The sequence below is a fragment of the Salvelinus namaycush genome, chromosome 32 (assembly GCF_016432855.1).
Source record: "Salvelinus namaycush isolate Seneca chromosome 32, SaNama_1.0, whole genome shotgun sequence".
Classification (NCBI taxonomy): domain Eukaryota; kingdom Metazoa; phylum Chordata; class Actinopteri; order Salmoniformes; family Salmonidae; genus Salvelinus; species Salvelinus namaycush.
Window position 1 is genome coordinate 11,735,679 of NC_052338.1, and position 20,175 is coordinate 11,755,853.

Consider the following 20,175-nt stretch of genomic DNA (forward strand, 5'->3'; position numbering starts at 1 on the left):
TTAACACAACATGGACCTGATCAATGAATCTTACTTTGTCACTGATGCCCCCTACTGGTACAGTCTGGAACTCCAGGAGATTGGACACATTCACGTTCCCTGTTCCCCAATAAACTTTCAACAGTATGAAAACTGCTGTGCACTATGTTGATAATATTTAATCATATTGTAACACGTAATCATGAAAAGAGCTTGATACAGCAATGATGGAATGTGTCAGTATAAATACTTTTTTGTAATGACTTTCAGACAACACATGGAGGAGGATTTCAGAACTTTTCTCAATGACAGTGCAGTGATTTGCCCAGGAGGAACATTTCCATAAAGAGACACTTTGCATTGGCATCACATGCTTCAGTGCTCTGGGAGTGTTTATAGCCCTGTGAGTTGAACACTTCATGTGAGAGCTGTATTTCATTTGAACAGAACCCACGGCAACCATGACTTACATCACCATCTTCATCTGGACTCTGGTCTGTTACACACAAGGTGAGAGACATTTTGAACATTTTCAGAATGCAAGCATCATGTTGTAAATGAGGATTTACGGTTATAATCTTCCAAATATTTGACCTTCCTAAATGTGAGATTTTCCTTCTTTCTCTCTGCAGGGTCTTGGGGCCAGTATGTATTGACCCAGTCTGCAGCTCAATCAGTCCAGCCGGGTCAAACTGTCTCTATTGACTGTAGCGCCAGTAGTGAAGTTGCTCGGTACTCTGGCTCACAGTATTACCTGGCCTGGTACCATCAGACGTCTGTAGACGCTCCTAAACTCCTGATCTATCGCACATCAGACAGGTTCACTGGAGTTTCCACCAGGTTCAGTGGCAGTGGGAGAGGAAATGGTGTTGACTTCACTCTGACCATCAGTGAAGTCCACGCTGAGGATACAGGAGTTTACTACTGTCAGAGTTACCACAGTGGTCCTGTGTTCACACAGTGATTTAGAGCCGCACAAAAACCTCCCTCAGTCAGAGTCCACTGCTGCAGCTGGGACTTACTGCAGGTGCTGAGGGTGAAGACAATGACATGCGTCACTGAGTTCTACTGTACAAACACTCAACCCACTGGGAAGAAACTGGTTGAATCAACGCTGTTTCCACATCAATTAAACCAAACAAATCTTTGTGATGAAGTTGAATCAACATGGAAAACCAATTCGATTTGCAAAAAGTCATCGGCGTGAGGGCATTTTGCCTTTTTTTACCCAACTTTTAACCTAAATACAATGACATGGTAACATTTGTTGTTGATTTCACGTTGAATTCAGGGTTAGTTGACAACTCAACCAAATGTAAATCAAAACTAGACGTTGAACTGTTGTCTGTGCCCAGTGTGAAGCTACAATTCATGATACACTGTGACCACAGGAGTATTGTATCAGATATTGCCCCACTATAGTATGATACAGCACCACTGTGGTCTCCATCTTGTACAGTAAATATACAGTGAAAAGACTATAGACAGACAGTGCAACTAGTGCTCCCATTATAAACTCAAGCCTCCTCACACACAGTCATCTAAACACGATGGGCCATTAGTAGTCAGTATTACATGATATCTATAGATCTGCAGCAAACCTGCAAGAAACCCCTTCCACCAAATACAACTAACATTTAGCTTCACTATAAATGTTCTTTCTCGTTCAAATGATGAACCTGAGATTGTAGAGTCAGAGATGATGTTAAGTCCATAGAGAATGACGTCATCTCTTGGTGGTGATGGTCATGGAGACAATAGTGTTCCTCTGTGGAGGAGGACCCGCTCTGGTGATGCTGGGAAACACTAGCAATAGCACGTCAATAACACTTCTCTCTTCAGTCTGTGCTGCTGCTGCTCTCCTCCAGCTGCTACTGGAACAGCAATACATACAGTTGAAGTTTACATACACCTCAGCCAAATACATTTAAACTCAGTTTTTCACAATTCCTGATATTTAATCCTAGTAAAAATTCCCTGTCTTCGGTCAGTTAGGATCACCACTTTATTTTAAGAATGTGAAATGTCAGAGTAATAGTAGAGAGAATTATTTATTTGAGCTTTTATTCACATTCCCAGTGTGTCAGACGTTTCCAAACACTCAATTAGTATTTGGTAGCATTGCCTTTAAATTGTATAACTTGGGTCAAATGCTTCGGGAAGCCTTCCACAAGCTTCCCACAATAAGTTGAGTGAATTTTGGCCCATTCCTCCTGACAGAGCCGGTGTAGCTGAGTCAGGTTTGTAGGCCTCCTGTCACGCCCTGACCATAGTTTGCTTTGTATGTTTTATGTTTTGTTTGGTCAGGGTGTGATCTGAGTGGGCATTCTATGTTGTATGTCTGGTTTGTCGATTTCTATGTGTTTGGCCTGATATGTTTCCCAATCAGAGACAGGTGTTTTGCGTTGTCTCTGATTGGGAACCATATTTAGGTAGCCTGTTTTGTATTGTGGGTTGTGGGTTATTGTCTATGTGTTAGTTGCTTGTGTCTGCACTATTATATATAGCGTCACGTTCGTTTTGTTGTTTTGCATTAGTTTGGTTAAGTGTTCTTCTTAAATAAATAGAAGTATGTATTCACTTCACGCTGCGCCTTGGTCCTCCTCTCTTCCACATTATGACGATCATGACAGAATAACCCAACATCAATGGACCAAGCAGCGTGAAATGGAGGAACAGTGCTTTGTGGAGAAATGGACTTGGGAGGAGATTCTGGACGGTAAGGGACCCTGGGCACAGACTGGTGAATATCGCCGCCCAAAAGCTGAGCTGGAGGCAGCGAAAGCGGAGAGGCGGCGGTATGAGGAGGCTGCGCGTAAGCGCGGCTGGAAGTCAGAGAGGCAGCCCCAAAAATTTCTTGAGGGGGGGCACACGGGGAGTGTGGCTAAGCCAGGTAGGAGACCTGAGCCAACTCCCCGTGCTTACCATGGAGAGAGAGCGACCGGGCAGGCACCGTGTTATGCAGAGATGCGCACGGTGTCCCCGGTGCGCAGGCATAGCCCGGTGCGGTACATAACAGCACCTCATATCGGCAGGGCTAGATTGGGCATCGAGCCAGGTGCCATGAAACCGGCTCTACGCATCTGGTCACCAGTGCGTCTCCTTGGGCCGGGGTACATGGCACCAGCCCTACGCATGGTGTCCCCGGTTCGCCAGCACAGCCCAGTGTGGGCTATTCCACCTCGCCGCACTGGCCTGGCTACGGGGAGCATTCAGCCAGATAGGGTTGGGCAGGCTCGGTGCTCGAGACCTGTAGTGCGCCTACACGGTCCGGTTTATCCGGTGCCTTCTCCACGCACCAGTCCGCCTGTGACAGCCCCTCACACCAGCCCAGTACCACCAGTGCCTACACCACGCACCAGGCTTCCTGTGCGTCTCCAGAGCCCTGTACGCCCTGTTTCTCCTCCCCGCACTCGCCCGGAGGTGCGTGTCCCCAGCCCAGTACCACCAGTGCCGGCACCACGCACCAGGCTTATAGTGCGCCTCGGCAGTCCAATATGCCCTGTTCCTTCTCCCCGCACTCGCCTTGAGGTGCGTGTCCCCAGCCCGGTACCACCAGTTCCGGCACCACGCACCAGGCCTACAGTGCGCCTCGGCACGCCTGAGCTGCCCGTCTGTCCAGCGCCGCCTGAGCTGCCCGTCTGTCTAGCGCCGCCTGAGCTGACCGTCTGTCCAGCGTCGCCTGAGCTGCCCGTCTGTCCAGCGCCGCCTGAGCTGCCCGTCTGTCCAGCGTCGCCTGAGCTTCCCGTCTGTCCTGAGCCGTTAGAGCCATCTGTCAGTCAGGAGCCGCCAGAGCCGCCCGCCAGTCAGGAGGCGCCAGAGCCGCCCGCCAGTCAGGAGCCGCCAGACCCGCCCGCCAGTCAGGACCCGCCAGAGCCGCCCGCCAGTCAGGAGCCGCCAGAGCCGCCTTTCAGTCCGGAGCTGCCCGTCAGTCCGGAGCTGCCCGTCAGTCCGGAGCTGCCCCTCAGTCCGGAGCTGCCCCTCAGTCCGGAGCTGCCCGTCAGTCCGGAGCTGACCCTCAGTCCTGAGCTACCCCTCAGTCCTGAGCTACCCCTCAGTCCTGAGCTACCCCTCAGTCCTGAGCTACCCCTCAGTCCGGAGTTGCCCGTCAGTCCGGAGATGCCCCTCAGTCCTGAGCTACCCCTCAGTCCTGAGCTGCCCCTCAGTCCGGAGCTGCCCCTCCGTCCAGTGGCGCCCTCTAGGATGGTCTTCAGTCCGGGACCCGCTGCAAGGGTCCCCGCTCCAGAGGCGCCACCAAAGCGGGTTATGACTATGGTGGAGTGGGGTCCACGTCCCGCGCCGGAGCCGCCACCGCGGACAGATGCCCACCCAGACCCTCCCCTATAGGTTTAGGTTTGCGGCCGGAGTCCGCACCTTGAGGGGGGGGGGGGGCTACTGTCACGCCCTGACCATAGTTTGCTTTTTATGTTTTGTTTGGTCAGGGTGTGATCTGAGTGGGCATTCTATGTTGTATGTCTGGTTTGTCGATTTCTATGTGTTTGGCCTGATATGGTTCTCAATCAGAGACAGGTGTTTTGCGTTGTCTCTGATTGGGAACCATATTTAGGTAGCCTGTTTTGTATTGTGGGTTGTGGGTTATTGTCTATGTGTTAGTTGCTTGTGTCTGCACTATTATATATAGCGTCACGTTCGTTTTGTTGTTTTGTATTAGTTTGGTTAAGTGTTCTTCTTAAATAAATAGAAGTATGTATTCACTTCACGCTGCGCCTTGGTCCTCCTCTCTTCCACATTACGACGATCGTGACACCTCCTTGCTCGCACATGCTTTTTCAGTTCTGCCCACAAATTTTCTATGGGACTGAGGTCAGGGCTTTGTGTTGGCCACTCCAGTACCTTGACTTTGTTGTCCTTAAGCCATTTTGCCACAACTTTGGACGTATCCTGGGGTCATTGTCCAGTTGGAAGACCCATTTGCAACCAAGCTTCAACTTCCTGACTGATGTCTTGAGATGTTGCTTCAATATATCCACATAATTTTCCCACCCTCATGATGCCATCTATTTTGTGAAGTGCACCCGTCCCTCCTGCAGCAAAGAACCCCCACAACATGATGCTGCCACCCCCGTGCTTCACGGCTGGGATGGTAATCTTTGGCTTGCAAGCCTCCCCCTTTTTCCTCCAAACATAACGACGGTCATTACGGCCAAACAGTTCTATTTTTGTTTCATCAGACCAGAGGACCTTAAACCAAAAAGTACGATCTTTGTCCCAATGTGCAGTTGCAAACCGTAGTCTGGCTTTTTTATGGCGGTTTTGGAGCAGTGGCGTCTTCCTTGCTGAGCGGCCTTTCAGGTTATGTTGATATAGGACTAGTTTTACTGTGGATATAGATACTTTTGTACCTGTTTTCTCCAGCATCTTCACAAGGTCCTTTGCTGTTGTTCTGGATTTGATTTGCACTTTTCGCACCAAAGTACGTTCATCTCTAGTAGACAGAACGTGTCTTCTTCCTGAGCGGTGTGACAGCTGCGTGGTCCCATGGTGTTTATACTTGCGTACTATTGTTTGTACAGATGAACATGGTACCTTCAGGCGTTTGAAAATTGCTCCCAAGGATGAACCAGACTTGTGGTGGTGTACTATTTTTTCTGAGGTCTTGGCTGATTTCTTTTGATTTTCCCATGATGTCAAGCAAAGAGGCACTGAGTTAGAAGGTAGCCCTTGAAATACATCCACAGGTACACCTCCAATTGACGTCAATTAGCCTTTCAGAAGCTTCTAAAGCCATGACATCATTATCTGGAATTTTCCAAGCTGTTTAAAGGCACAGTCAACTTAGTGTATGTAAACTTCTGACCCATTGGAATTGTGATACAGTGAATTATAAGTGAAAAAATCTGTCTGTAAACAATTGTTGGAAAAATTACTTGTGTCATGCACAAAGTAGATGTTCTAACTGACTTGCCAAAACTTGTTTGTTAACAAGAAATTTGTGGAGTGGTTGAAAAGCAAGTTTTAATGACTCCAACCTAAGTGTATGTAAACGTCCGACTTCAACTGTATCTGTCACAAATACATTTAGTTTACATATCGAAAACCATAAATACTTTTGAGTGAAGTCCTCTATTTGAACATTATGCAAAGTCCAGTGTAATATCTGCTTCCCCAGCCCATGTTCAGTTCTCTAGTCAAACACACAACTGCCCCAGTCCCAGAAGATTGAGGCTGAGAGATTATGAGCTGTGGTGGGGTTGAAACTCAGATTTGCATGGGCAGGGAACAGCCATTCTCCCAGAATAGAGCAGCACCATAGCCAGATGTTCACCTGTCCCCAGAGAGTTTCAGTGATTTTAGAGCACATGGCTTCAGTATTGGAAATATCATGTAGACTATTGGCTTTATAGCCAATGGCTTCAGTATTAGAAATATCATGAAGACCAGTGATTTTATAGCTAATGGATTCAGTATTAGTAATATCATGAAGACTAGTGAGTTTATAGCTAATGGATTCAGTATTAGTAATATCATGAAGACCAGTGAGTTTATAGCTAATGGATTCAGTACTAGTAATATCATGAAGACCAGTGAGTTTATAGCTAATGGATTCAGTATTAGTAATATCATGAAAACCAGTGAGTTTATTGCAGATGGTTTCAGTATTAGTAATATCATGAAGACCGGTGAGTTTATAGCTAATGGATTCAGTACTAGTAATATCATGAAGACTAGTGAGTTTATAGCTAATGGATTCAGTACTAGTAATATCATGAAGACTAGTGAGTTTATAGCTAATGGATTCAGTACTAGTAATATCATGAAGACCAGTGAGTTTATAGCTAATGGATTCAGTACTAGTAATATCATGAAGACCAGTGAGTTTATAGCTAATGGATTCAGTACTAGTAATATCATGAAGACTAGTGAGTTTATAGCTAATGGATTCAGTATTAGTAATATCATGAAGACCAGTGAGTTTATAGCTAATGGATTCAATATTAGTAATATCATGAAGACCAGTGAGTTTATAGCTAATGGATTCAGTACTAGTAATATCATGAAGACTAGTGAGTTTATAGCTAATGGATTCAGTACTAGTAATATCATGAAGACTAGTGAGTTTATAGCTAATGGATTCAGTACTAGTAATATCATGAAGACCAGTGAGTTTATAGCTAATGGATTCAGTACTAGTAATATCATGAAGACTAGTGAGTTTATAGCTAATGGATTCAGTATTAGTAATATCATGAAGACTAGTGAGTTTATAGCTAATGGATTCAGTACTAGTAATATCATGAAGACCAGTGAGTTTATTGTACATGTTTTCAGTATTAGTATCACTGTAGATCACAGGAGGCTGCTGAGGGGAGGACGGCTCATAATAATGGCTGAAATGGAGTGAATGGAAGGGTATCAAACACATAGAAACCATATGTTTGATGAGTTCAATACTATTCCATTTATTCCGTTCCAGTCGTCACTATGAGCCAGTCCTCCCCAATTAAGGTGCCACCAACCTCCTGTGCTGTAGGTATCCTTTTGACTGGTACCAACTTTGGCCCAATCAGCCAAGCATTCATTGAGCGAAGCTATTTAACTGAAATGTAATAGTAAAATCATTTTCCATGGCAGAGCTCTCCATTCCTCATGAAACTAAACAAATCACAAAGATCTCAATGTCTAACGGTGAAACTCATTAAATAATGATATCCAGGCAAACAATTTTAAAGATTGAATGTCTTTATTATCTCAACATGTTGGAACCAACAGCATTACAGTAATAAAGCGCATCACACACTTGATTAAGAAAGCCAAGCAGATCTATTACATCGGAATCAGAGAGATATGGATTCCCATACAGGGTCTAGCCCAGCACAAGTGTGCTCGTCACAGGAGGCTGCTGAGGGGAGGACGGCTCATAATAATGTCTGGAATGGAGTGAATGGAATGGTTTGGATCACATGGAAACCATGTGTTTTATGAGTTTGAAACCATTCCATGTATTCCATTACAGCCATAACTATGAGCCCGTCCTCCCTATTAATGGTGCCACCAACCTCCTGTGCTGCTAGTAGTGCTGGATCAGTAAGACGGCGAGGACAGAGTAAAAAGTGTAGAACAGAATAAAAACAGTGGAGTCAGAGGAGGAGCTCATTAATCAGAACACTGGTCTCTCCTCAGTGTCTCCGAGAGTGGAGTCTGGGAGCCCTGGGTGGCCTCACAGGTCACAGAGCCCACCTTCCTCCACTGGTCGACAGGGAGGGTCAGGGTGCTGCTCCAGCTGTAGTGGCCGTCCTTCTCCAGGACCCCAGGGCTCCCGGTCACCTCCCAGGTGCTGCTACTGCTCCCATCCACCTTCCAGCTCAGCTTCCAGTCTGTGGGGAAGCCCTTGTTTGCCAGGCACATGAGAGTGGCCTTCCCCTGCTGCAGCTCCACACTGGAGGGGGGCAGGACTGTCATGGTGGGACGAACGTCACCTAGCAGACAGGTGGGAAGTTAGAGAGAGGGGAGCTGTCAATCAATCACCAGACTGATATGACAATAATGATGCAGCAGTTTTAAACTAAGTTGGTTTTTTTTCAGTAGGTTTCTGTCCCTCAAACACACAGCTTCTCAGTCTTTCTGTCACTCTTTCACTTCCCTTTGAGTAGCTACTGAAGCATATTATGACTATATGAGATTACTGAAAATACATTCAACTATCTTCAAAACTTAAACTTTTTTTAAATGAAAATATTTCAGCACTCCTCTCCCTTTTTGTAATGGGATAAAATACTAGGAATCAAACTGCATTTCATTATTCATTATTATTATTATTTTGAAGAACATTCCACAGAACGTATGACCAATTCTTAAATGATGATGTTTAAAATAATGCTGAGGAGGTCAATTCCAGTTGACCGTAACCATGTCAAAATAATATTACATTTAAAGATGCATTATGCAGAAATCACTCCTGGTTTCCTGGTTGCTAAAATTCTAATAGTTCACCTAACTTCAGTTTATGTGTGTCACGACTTCCACCGAAGTTGTTCCCTCTCCTTGTTCGGGCGATGTTCGGCGGTCGACGTCACCGGCCTTCTAGCTGCCACTGATCCATGTTTAATTTTTCCTTTTGTTTTATCTGTTTACCCACCTGGTTCCCATCTCATAACTATGTTCCTTATTTAACCCTCTGGTTTCCCTTTCTGTTTTGTGCGTGATTGTCTTTCGTGTGTTGGAGTTCGAGTCCTGTTTTGTCATTGTTTTATAACTGGATTTTTTGTTACGTTCTTGGATTGAGTAAATACAGTATTCTTTTACTCTTACCTGTGTCCTGCGCCTGACTCCTTTACGATCTTCTAGATAGACTCTGACAATGTGATAAAACAAACAAGTATAGTGTAAGAGCATGGCTCTCCAACCCTGTTCCTGTAGAGCTACTGTCCTGTAGATTTTCACTCCAACCCTAATATAGTTCCTGTAGAGCTACTGTCCTGTAGGTTTTCACTCCAACCCTGTTCCTGTAGAGCTACTGTCCTGTAGGTTTTCACTCCAACCCTGTTCTTGTAGAGTTACTGTCCTGTAGGTTTTCACTCCAACCCTGTTCCTGTATATCTACTGTCCTGTAGGTTTTCACTCCAACCCTGTTCTTGTATATCTACTGTCCTGTAGGTTTTCACTCCAACCCTGTTCTTGTAGAGTTACTGTCCTGTAGGTTTTCACTCCAACCCTGTTCTTGTAGAGTTACTGTCCTGTAGGTTTTCACTCCAACCCTGTTCCTGTATATCTACTGTCCTGTAGGTTTTCACTCCAACCCTGTTCTTGTAGAGTTACTGTCCTGTAGGTTTTCACTCCAACCCTGTTCTTGTAGAGTTACTGTCCTGTAGGTTTTCACTCCAACCCTGTTCTTGTAGAGTTACTGTCCTGTAGGTTTTCACTCCAACCCTGTTCCTGTATATCTACTGTCCTGTAGGTTTTCACTCCAACCCTGTTCTTGTAGAGTTACTGTCCTGTAGGTTTTCACTCCAACCCTGTTCCTGTAGAGCTACTGTCCTGTAGGTTTTCACTCCAACCCTGTTCCTGTAGAGCTACTGTCCTGTAGGTTTTCACTCCAACCCTGTTCCGGTAGAGCTACATTCCTGTAGGTTTTCACTCCAACCCTGTTCCTGTAGAGCTACATTCCTGTAGGTTTTCACTCCAACCCTGTTCCGGTAGAGCTACTGTCCTGTAGGTTTTCACTCCAACCCTGTTCCTGTAGAGCTACATTCCTGTAGGTTTTCACTCCAACCCTGTTCCTGTAGAGCTACTGTCCTGTAGGTTTTCACTCCAACCCTGTTCCGGTAGAGCTACATTCCTGTAGGTTTTCACTCCAACCCTGTTCCTGTAGAGCTACTGTCCTGTAGGTTTTCACTCCAACCCTGTTCCGGTAGAGCTACTGTCCTGTAGGTTTTCACTCCAACCCTGTTCCTGTAGAGTTACTGTCCTGTAGGTTTTCACTCCAACCCTGTTCTTGTAGAGTTACTGTCCTGTAGGTTTTCACTCCAACCCTGTTCTTGTAGAGTTACTGTCCTGTAGGTTTTCACTCCAACCCTAATATAGTTCCTGTATATCTACTGTCCTGTAGGTTTTCACTCCAACCCTGTTCTTGTAGAGTTACTGTCCTGTAGGTTTTCACTCCAACCCTAATATAGTTCCTGTATATCTACTGTCCTGTAGGTTTTCACTCCAACCCTGTTCCTGTAGAGCTACTGTCCTGTAGGTTTTCACTCCAACCCTGTTCCTGTAGAGCTACTGTCCTGTAGGTTTTCACTCCAACCCTGTTCCTGTAGAGCTACTGTCCTGTAGGTTTTCACTCCAACCCTGTTCCTGTAGAGCTACTGTCCTGTAGGTTTTCACTCCAACCCTGTTCCTGTAGAGCTACTGTCCTGTAGGTTTTCACTCCAACCCTGTTCTTGTAGAGTTACTGTCCTGTAGGTTTTCACTCCAACCCTAATATAGTTCCTGTATATCTACTGTCCTGTAGGTTTTCACTCCAACCCTGTTCTTGTAGAGTTACTGTCCTGTAGGTTTTCACTCCAACCCTAATATAGTTCCTGTATATCTACTGTCCTGTAGGTTTTCACTCCAACCCTGTTCCTGTAGATCTACTGTCCTGTAGGTTTTCACTCCAACCCTGTTCCTGTAGACCTACTGTCCTGTAGGGTTTCACTCCAACCCTAATATAGTTCACCTGATTCTAATAATTACCTGGTTGATAAAAAAAAATGAAATTAGATGTAGATGAACTTACTTCCAACATCCAGTCTAGTGCCTCCACCAAAAGTGTACCACAGTGATACAAACTCATGCAACGGTCAAACAAAAACCTTTGAAACTATAGAGACACAGCTCTCGCTCTTTGTAAACCTACATTTATCCAAACCACTCTCAGATTTCAACAATAACACCATTGTTCGAAACTAATACACACTTTATAAGCACCTTGTTTGATATATACCATCTTGAATAGGCATTTTAATTGAACTCAATATTTTTAAATACACATTTCTACTTTCTATTTAAGGGAGTTGTAGTAGTGTTAAGAAAATGAATTGGGATTTTGATAACAGAGGTCAAGATCGAAAATGGAATACTTACTACCAACACTCAGTTTGGTCCCTCCAACAAAAGTCCACCACAGTGATAGAGTCTGATTGACTCGCAGTACAAAAACCTCCAGACAGACACAGAGGGGAACGTTATTAACACAACATGGACCTTATCAATGAATCTTACTTTGTCACTGATGCCCCTTACTGGTACAGTCTGGAACTCCAGGAGATTGGACACATTCACGTTCCCCGTTCCCCAATAAACTTCAACAGTATGAAAACTGCTGTGCACTATGTTGATAATATTTAATCATATTGTATCAAGTAATCATAAAAAGAGCTTGATAAGGTAATGATGGATTGTGTCAGTATAAATACGTTTGTGTAATGACTTTCAGACAACACATGGAGGAGGATTTCAGAACTTTTCTCAATGACAGTGCAGTGATTTGCCCAGGAGGAACATTTCCATAGAGAGACACTTTGCATTGGCATCACATGCTTCAGTGCTCTGGCAGTGTTTATAGCCCTGTGAGTTGAACACTTCATGTGAGAGCTGTATTTCATTTAAACAGAACCCACGGCAACCATGACTTTCATCGCCATCTTCATCTGGACTCTGGTCTGTTACGCACAAGGTGAGAGACATTTTGAACGTTTTCAGAATGCAAGCATCATGTTGTAAATGAGGAATTACGGTTATAATCTTCCAAATATTTGACCTTCCTAAATGTGATATTTTCCTTCTTTCTCTCTGCAGGGTCTTGGGGCCAGTATGTATTGACTCAGTCTGCAGCTAAATCAGTCCAGCCGGGTCAAACTGTCTCTATTGACTGTAGCGCCAGTAGTGAAGTTGCTCAGTACTCTGGCTCACAGTATTACCTGGCCTGGTACCATCAGACGTCTGGAGAAGCTCCTAAACTCCTGATAAAATATATTATGTTATGACGGACTAAGCTGTTACAAATGTTTGCTTGAATCATTGACAACAGTTCTGAAGAATGCACACGAGAGCGAATTCAGTCAGTTTATTAGAAATGAATGGTGGCAAAGATGCAAATAGTTAATGAGACAAAAACATCAGTATTGATTCTCAATAGTGGAAAAGTGAAATGGTCCATTCCATTGAAAACATTATTTCTCTATAATAATGAGATTGATTACCTGTAGTGAATTTGATCACTGATTTAGACGGATGCAGTACCATCTAACTCTGCTAAACCACTGTTACAGAGACCTTCAGTGGTAAGATCTTTAGAGAGTGGAGTTCACAGTAATTACCAATAAATGGAGAGACTCTCTCTGTGAAATGTTGTGTGAACGTGTGTAGACGTGTTTTATTATCAGGGTCAGAGAATGACAGCTTTCCTCTGTCACAGTCCAGATGCACTCTGATCTGCTTAGGGTTCTGTCTCAATGTGATATCAGTGGGTGGACCAGGTGGGAATAATGCCCAGTATTTACCTTCATAATATCCGACACTCCAGTATCCACTCTTTATCAATCCAGACCTCTGGACAGAGTCTGTGATCACACCTATGGTCCAGTTTTCACTCTCCCCAACCTCAACAAGCCAGCTGTGTGTCCCTGAGTTAAAGCCCTCAGAGGCCAGGACAAACTGAAGGTGATCAAACCTCTCTGGGTTGACAGGAAGCCACTGTATAGCATCACTGTCTCTCACACTGGTCAGATCTTCAGACAGGCGGAGACGCGGATGGGCAGTATTGGGGTCCAAAGTCACAGGAGCTGAACATAGAGATTAGATTACAATTAGAGATTAAAATTGACACGGGCTGGGTTTCCCGCTTTCAATGTTTTTTAAAACATTTTAAATAACACCACAGCGCCATCTAGCTTGTAAAATAACTGGAAACGTTGCCCCATACAAATATAGTAATGCATCAGGATTCACAGAGAGAGATTTTTGGTTTATTTGTTATGGTCTTTGATTTGAATCCTGGCCAAAGTCTTATAGAAGTTGTGTTCATTGGGCCAACATTTTATTGTTTAATTACTTACTATATTGAACAATCTCCTGCATCTTCTCCCAGACTTTGAACTGCAGGTTGCCCAGGTGCTTTGCCACATTGATCAGTGGACCTGAAACACTCTCTAGGTCCGGCATTGTGTACTGGGTTCTGCAAAACATTCAAGAGTAATTGATACTGTGCGATTGGGTTCAGAACCACAGAGAAGATAGAGAAAGGACACGACCAACTTGCCTTTTCACTGTGACCTTGTAGTTCTGTAGAAAAAAAATGAGCAAATTACCAATCAATGTAATCACTAAAGTCAATGAGATCAATTTAGTTAATCAAGTATCACAAATAATGTATACATGGATATTAGTCCTTACCTGCAAGAATGAGATGTCTTCACCTCTCAGGTCCTCTTCTATGGCACTGATTGTTTCAGACAGTGATGACATCTCTCTGCACATCTCTTCAATCTTCTCCTTCACCGTCTTATTCTTCTGCTCATCTTCCTCCCGCAGTGCAGCTATACTCTCTGCCTCTTCATCTCTTAGAAACTGATGAAGCTTTTCAAACTGCTTCTTAATCTGCTTCTCTGTGTGCTGAGCCTGGCTCTGGAGACAGTAAGAGGGGTATTTGATAGACCACTATGTGAAGGGGTAGGTTACTGTAGTTTAACATTGTTATATTACTTAGCATTCTTACCGTAATATTTTCTGCTGCTTGATGACAGGATTGTATAACTTTGTGAAAGGCCTTCAGGTTTCCCTGTAAGGGTTTTAGTACAGTCTGGAGTTCCTCCTAAAATGGGTAGTAGTTGTAGTGAGCTATTATTGAAATAGCCACATAAAACACGGACAACTTGCTTCACACATTTTCATGAAATGGACCGTTGAACTTTCTGACCTCAAATATAAACTTGAAAATATAAAATTGTACACCTTCAAAGAAACATTTCTATCAATGCAATTTCCCACAAAACACAATTAACCGCCAGTGACCAGCTTAAACCATCCAAGTTTTCATACCTTATAATTCTTAGCAGCTTTATCGATCTGACAAAGGCCGTCGTTGGTGTTTTTTTTTAAGGCTTTACACTTTAAACACAGTAGCTGTTGATCCTCCAGACAGAAGAGCTTAAGCTTCTCATTATGCAGATTGCAGAGCACCTCAGAAACTTCAGTCGTATCTTCCCGACTCCTCTCCTGTAAGACAGCCTCACACTGCCTCTTCAGATTCAGATCAATTGGAAGCGCCAGCGATGATCTTCTTCTACAGAGAGGACATTCCAGCACCTCTTTATGTTTCCACAGTTCCAACAAGCAGACTTTACAGAAGCTGTGTCTACATGACAGGATGACGGGGTCCCTGAAGATGTCACGGCACACAGAGCAGGAGAGATTCCCCTCTGGGAGAGATACTATGGAAGCCATTTTAAGTTAATCTCATCGCAAAACGCCTGTATGAATACCAGTTTAGAATATCAGTGTTAATGTCAAATCCTTCTGCCGAGTCCTGCACTGAACTTTGCACCCTAACAATACAGGTTGAGGTGTGTGTGTGTTCTAAATTGTCATGGCTTGTCTCCAAGTTCCAACTCCAATCTTCAAGTCCACCACTGTGTCTTAACCACTTTATGGCTTGATTCACAGTCACTTTATGCCCCAGTGCTATCAAAAAATAAATTCCATGTCCTTATTCCTTTTTCCTGGTGTTACGTGTCCCGCATCATTCTCCTATCAACTGAGCTATCTAAACTAGGGACAGAAATCAGGAACTAACTATCAGGGAAGGTTGAAATGTCACCAGATTGCAAAAGAAAAGACACAACAAGGAAACCATTTGAGTAGTTTTCATTGAGGACAGGTAACCCTTTCATGACCAGGTATCTTTGGTGTGTGCATAGCCATGTATTTAGATTCTATATACATGGCTCAGGGTGTGTATTTATTGCAGAGATCTAGAACACTGTGGCATCACAGGGGGAAGGTTTGAGCGACATTGTGGCCTGCCCCTTTAAGAAATCCTAAAGTTCACCGTGCCCAACAGAATAATGTTTTAGTGAGGGCCATTCTGTGTGGCTGCATCAAATCATATATTTGATATGGTCCCATAATAAAATGTAGTAATATTATATAATGCAAAATGAGGAGCCATACAGTATCAAACGTTTGGACACATCTACTCATGAGCCAATCAGTTGTGTTGTGACAAGGTAGGGGTGGTATACAGAAGATAGCCCTATTTGGTAAAAGACCAAGTCCATATTATTGCAAGAACAGCTCAAATAAGCAAAGACAAATGACAGTCCATCATTACTTTAAGATATGAAGGTCAGTCAATACGGAAAATGTCAAGAACTTTGAAGTTTCTTCAAGTGCAGTCGCAAAAACCATCAAGCGCTATGATGAAACTGGCTCTCATGAGGACCACCACGGGAAAGGAAGACCCAGAGTTACCTCTGCTGCAGAGGAAAGTTAATTAGAGTTACCAGCCTCAGAAATTTCAGAACCAATAAATACTTCAGAGTTCAAGTAACAGACACATCTCAACATCAACTGTTCAGAGGAGACTGCGTGAATCAGGCCTTCATGGTCGAATTTCTGCAAAGAAACCACTACTAATCTCAGAACCGCCGTGTCTTTGTGAGACGCAGTGTAGGTGAACCTTGTCTGCGTCTCACAAAGCAATTATCTTCTTAAGTAACAGACACATCTCAACATCAACTGTTCAGTGGAGACTGAGTGAATCAGGCCTTCATGGTCGAATTGCTGCAAAGAAACCACTACTAAAGGACACCAATAATAAGAAGAGACTTGCTTGGGCCAAGAAACATGAGCAATGGACATTAGACCGGTGGAAAGCTGTCCTTTGTTCTGATGAGTTCAAATTTGAGATTTTTGGTTCCAGCTGCCTTGTCTTTGTGAGATGCAGAGTGGATGAACAGATTATCTCTGCATGTGTGGTTCCCACCGTGAATCATGGAGGAGGAAGTGTGATGGTGTGGGGGTGCTTTGCTGGTGATTTATTTAGAATTCAAGGCACACTTAACCAGCATGGCTACCACAGATTTCTGCAGCACTACGCCATCCCATCTGGTTTGCGTTTAGTGGGACTGTCATTTTTTTTTCAACAGGACAATGACCCAACACACCTCCAAGCTAGGTAAGGGCTATTTGACCAAGAAGGAGAGTGATGAAGTGCTGCATCAGATGACCTGGCCTCCACAATCACCTGACCTCAACCCAATTGAGATGGTTTGGGATGAGTTGAACCACAGAGTGAAGGAAAAGCAGCCAACTAGTGCTCAGCATATGTGGGAACTACTTCAAGTCTGTTGGAAAAGCATTCCATGTGAAGCTGGTTGAGAGAATGCCAAGAGCGTGCAAAGCTGTCATCAAGGCAAAGGGTGTCTACTTTGAAGAATCCAAGATAAAAAATAATAGAAATGTGTTTAACACTTTTTTGGTTACTACATGATTCCATATGTGTTATTTCATAGTTTTGATGTCTTCACTATTACTGTACCATGTAGAAAATAGTAAAAATAAAGAAAACCCTTGAATGAGTAGGTGTGTCCAAACTTTTGATTGTTACTGTATAAACATAGTTCACAACTGTTTTCATACTGGGGAACTTGAACGTGTCCAATATGCTGAAGTTCTATAATATACCAGCAGGGTGCATCAGTTACAAAGCAGTATTTAGACTGCTGGGTCATACATGCGTGGACAGAAAAACATGTTGGTCAAGCTCGGGCACTTAAATCCTAATAATAATAGGTGGATTGTTCACAAATGGACCATGACACATTTATGTTCGGGACTAGTGCTGAGTGATTAGTGCTTTTTGAGGTTGGTTCGGTTTAATTTTGATTATTAAAAAAGAATCACGGTTTTATTTTTCGGGTTAAGATTCTTTGGGTTGAATGCTGTAACACAGAATAAAACAATTAATACAAGTCCCATGATGATAGTGACTGACCATTACTGCTTATCACCTCGTAACCATCATTTATTCACATTATTTTACTTTACTAAAATATTTAACTTGTAGAGTATAATCTTTTTTATTTGCTGACTTTATTATTTCATTCCAAGTCATCATCTCATCTCGATAGAGCTGCTGCCTATTCTGTCTGACAAAATAATATAGTTCTTCAACGTAAATAAGGCATACTTTTATGACTGCTTAATACCAACTATCAATCAGTTAGATCATGTATGTTCAGGTAGAGATACCTTGAGAAGCAACATCTGCTCTCTATAGAGTACCATAGTATGAGCCATAATACCCATAGCCTTCAAAGAACAAAATGTTTCCAATCGTTCTTCCACCATTCATTTTTCCCAAAGGTGATTTTAGGAACACTTAAAATAAGGGCTGTGTTTTGTGTAGGCTTACCCTAGCGTGATATTTTGTTAACCGTTTAAATCTCTCTAGGACAAGTGTCACACCCTGATCTGTTTCACCTGTCCTTGTGCTTGTCTCCACCCCCCTCCAGGTGTCACCCATCTTCCCCACTTATCCCTTGGGTATTTATACATGTGTTTTCTGTCTGTCTGTGCCAGTTTGTCAAGTCAACCAGTTGTTTGTCTCAGCTCCTGCTTTTCCAAAGTCTTGCTTTTTCCTTACTCTCCCGGTTTTGACCTTTGCCTGTCCTGACTCTGAGCCCACCTGCCTGCCGTCCGGTGCCTTTGCCGCTACTCTGGATTATTGACCCCTGACTGCCTTGACCTGTACCCCTGACTGCCTTGACCTGTACCCCTGACTGCCTTGACCTGTTTGCCTGCCCCTGTTGCTGTAATAAACATTGTTACTTCAACACAGGCTGCATTTGGGTCTTACCTGAAATGTGATAACAAGGTGACTTATCAACATATTCGCCTGCACTGCCGAGATATTTTAAGTAGGATTGTAAAAATAATGATTTTGAATACTTTATTTAATGGGTTATACTTCTCATAGAAATTGAATAGCACCTGGGGACATTGCAAAATTGTTATGTTACTTTCATGAGAAATCTTAATACCACTGACTGTCGGTGGGAGCAAGCCGAGCATGTTCTACCAAAGAGAGGCTACTTACTAACTCGGGTTTGATCACTAGTTTCGCCTTTCATGTGGCACTGCCTGTGCTAGTCTACAAGTCCTGCACACTAATATGGGCTGGTTAATTAGCCATACTGTAAGCAAACATCTGTACAGATTTCCTATCTTTTCATTCAAAATCTCTCAAGCAGCCTGTTCTGGTTAAAGACCGCACATAGGCTACCCAGACCTATAGGGATGTATAGAGGGCACACTTGCCACGAGATAGGAAAGCCCTCAATGAGCTATCACAGAAGCAAACATCTGTCAACATTTCTCCAACCAGCCTTTCTCCACTGGCTGGAGAACTGAATGTGGAGATCGGATCATGCAAACACGCTTTTAATTGGCACAGTAACAATTACTTTTTAAAATTGGGTAAAGTGTTACTTTACTCCGCTAATCATTTAACATTACCTCCAACACTGTCTAGTGAATACAATCCCGTGCCTGGGATTTCACGTAACCCCCCCACGCTCCCTGTAACAGGTGGATTCACTTGTCAGTCAGGGGTCTCCTAGCTACAGCATACAGCAGTGTTTCCCAACCCAGGTCCTCAAGTACCCCAACAGTACACTTTTTTTATTTATTTAACTCTGGACAAGCACACCTGATTCAACTTGTCAGCTAATCATCAAGCCCTCAATGAGTTGAATGAGGTGTGTTTGACAAGGGCTACAACAAAACGGTGTACTGTTGGGGCTATTCAAGGACCAGGGTTGGGAAACACTGGCCTACAGAGCCTCAACTATTTCTGGTTGCACCATAGAGATAGAGGACTCATCTTTGTATCTGTGACATGACGGCATGGGCGGCGCCATTGAGGCGCTCTCCACTTTGAAGTACGATTGGCTTATCCATCCTGATGACCCGTTTGGACATGAATCAAACTGGATCCCAAGGAGGGATCAACCAAGGAAGTTGGAAGTCCCATCCAGTTGACTATATTAAAATTGAGAAAATGTTGGTGTAGCAACTGCTGTGCTGGAATGCTAACAATATGGGTGCTACTTCGAGAACACAAACTCTCGCATCTTTCATATTAAAGAGCGAGGGAGACTGGAGGAGCAATGGTGGAAGTATTGTGCGGTTCTCTTGGCTCGAGTACAGTTGGTGAGAATGAGTGGGCGACGGTGAACAGTGGAGTGAAAAGGGCTAAAGTTGGAAATTAACAGCAGTTTATGGTTGGCGTGTGATTCACAAGGATGTTCTTTTTGGGTGACCTGTTTGCGGTCTCAAAGATGGAGAAGGACGAATTGGGTAAAGGGGAATCGGTTCGATTGACCAAGCAGAAGCTACTCTTCCTGGGGTCCAGCAAAATTAAGGCAGTTTATACCATTTTAAAAACATTACAATACATTCACAGATTTCACAACGTACTGTGTGCCCTCAGGCCCATACTCCACCACTACCACACATCTACAGTACTAAATCCTTTTGATAATCTGAGGACCCATGCCAAATCTTTTCAGTCTCCTGAGGGGGAATATGTTTTGTCGTGAAGAGACTGTCTTGGTGTGCTTGGACCATGTTCGTTTGTTGGTGATGTGGACACCAAGGAACTTGAAGCTCTCAACCTGCTCCACTACAGCCCCGTCA

General features: G+C 43.7%; 1 protein-coding gene and 2 gene segments (V, D, J or C); 1 reads left to right on the plus strand and 2 right to left on the minus strand.

Annotated features, from left to right (window-relative positions):
- The first annotated feature begins 406 nt into the window (after positions 1 to 406).
- Positions 407 to 943, plus strand: LOC120026830. The segment is given in 2 exon segments: positions 407 to 489; positions 612 to 943. Coding segments are annotated over 2 exon segments (381 nt in total).
- Positions 944 to 7,959: 7,016 nt separating this feature from the next.
- Positions 7,960 to 11,249, minus strand: LOC120027429. The segment is given in 2 exon segments: positions 7,960 to 8,417; positions 11,213 to 11,249. A coding segment is annotated over 1 exon segment (306 nt).
- Positions 11,250 to 12,747: 1,498 nt separating this feature from the next.
- On the minus strand, positions 12,748 to 14,919 carry LOC120026831 (zinc-binding protein A33-like; the record flags this gene model as incomplete). Its single annotated transcript, XM_038971542.1, has 5 exons — positions 14,515 to 14,919; positions 13,870 to 14,100; positions 13,736 to 13,758; positions 13,533 to 13,651; positions 12,748 to 13,259 (listed from the first exon to the last, which is right to left on the minus strand). Coding segments are annotated over exons 1-5 (1,290 nt in total), but the record flags the coding sequence as incomplete, so codon positions are not given.
- Positions 14,920 to 20,175: the final 5,256 nt, after the last annotated feature.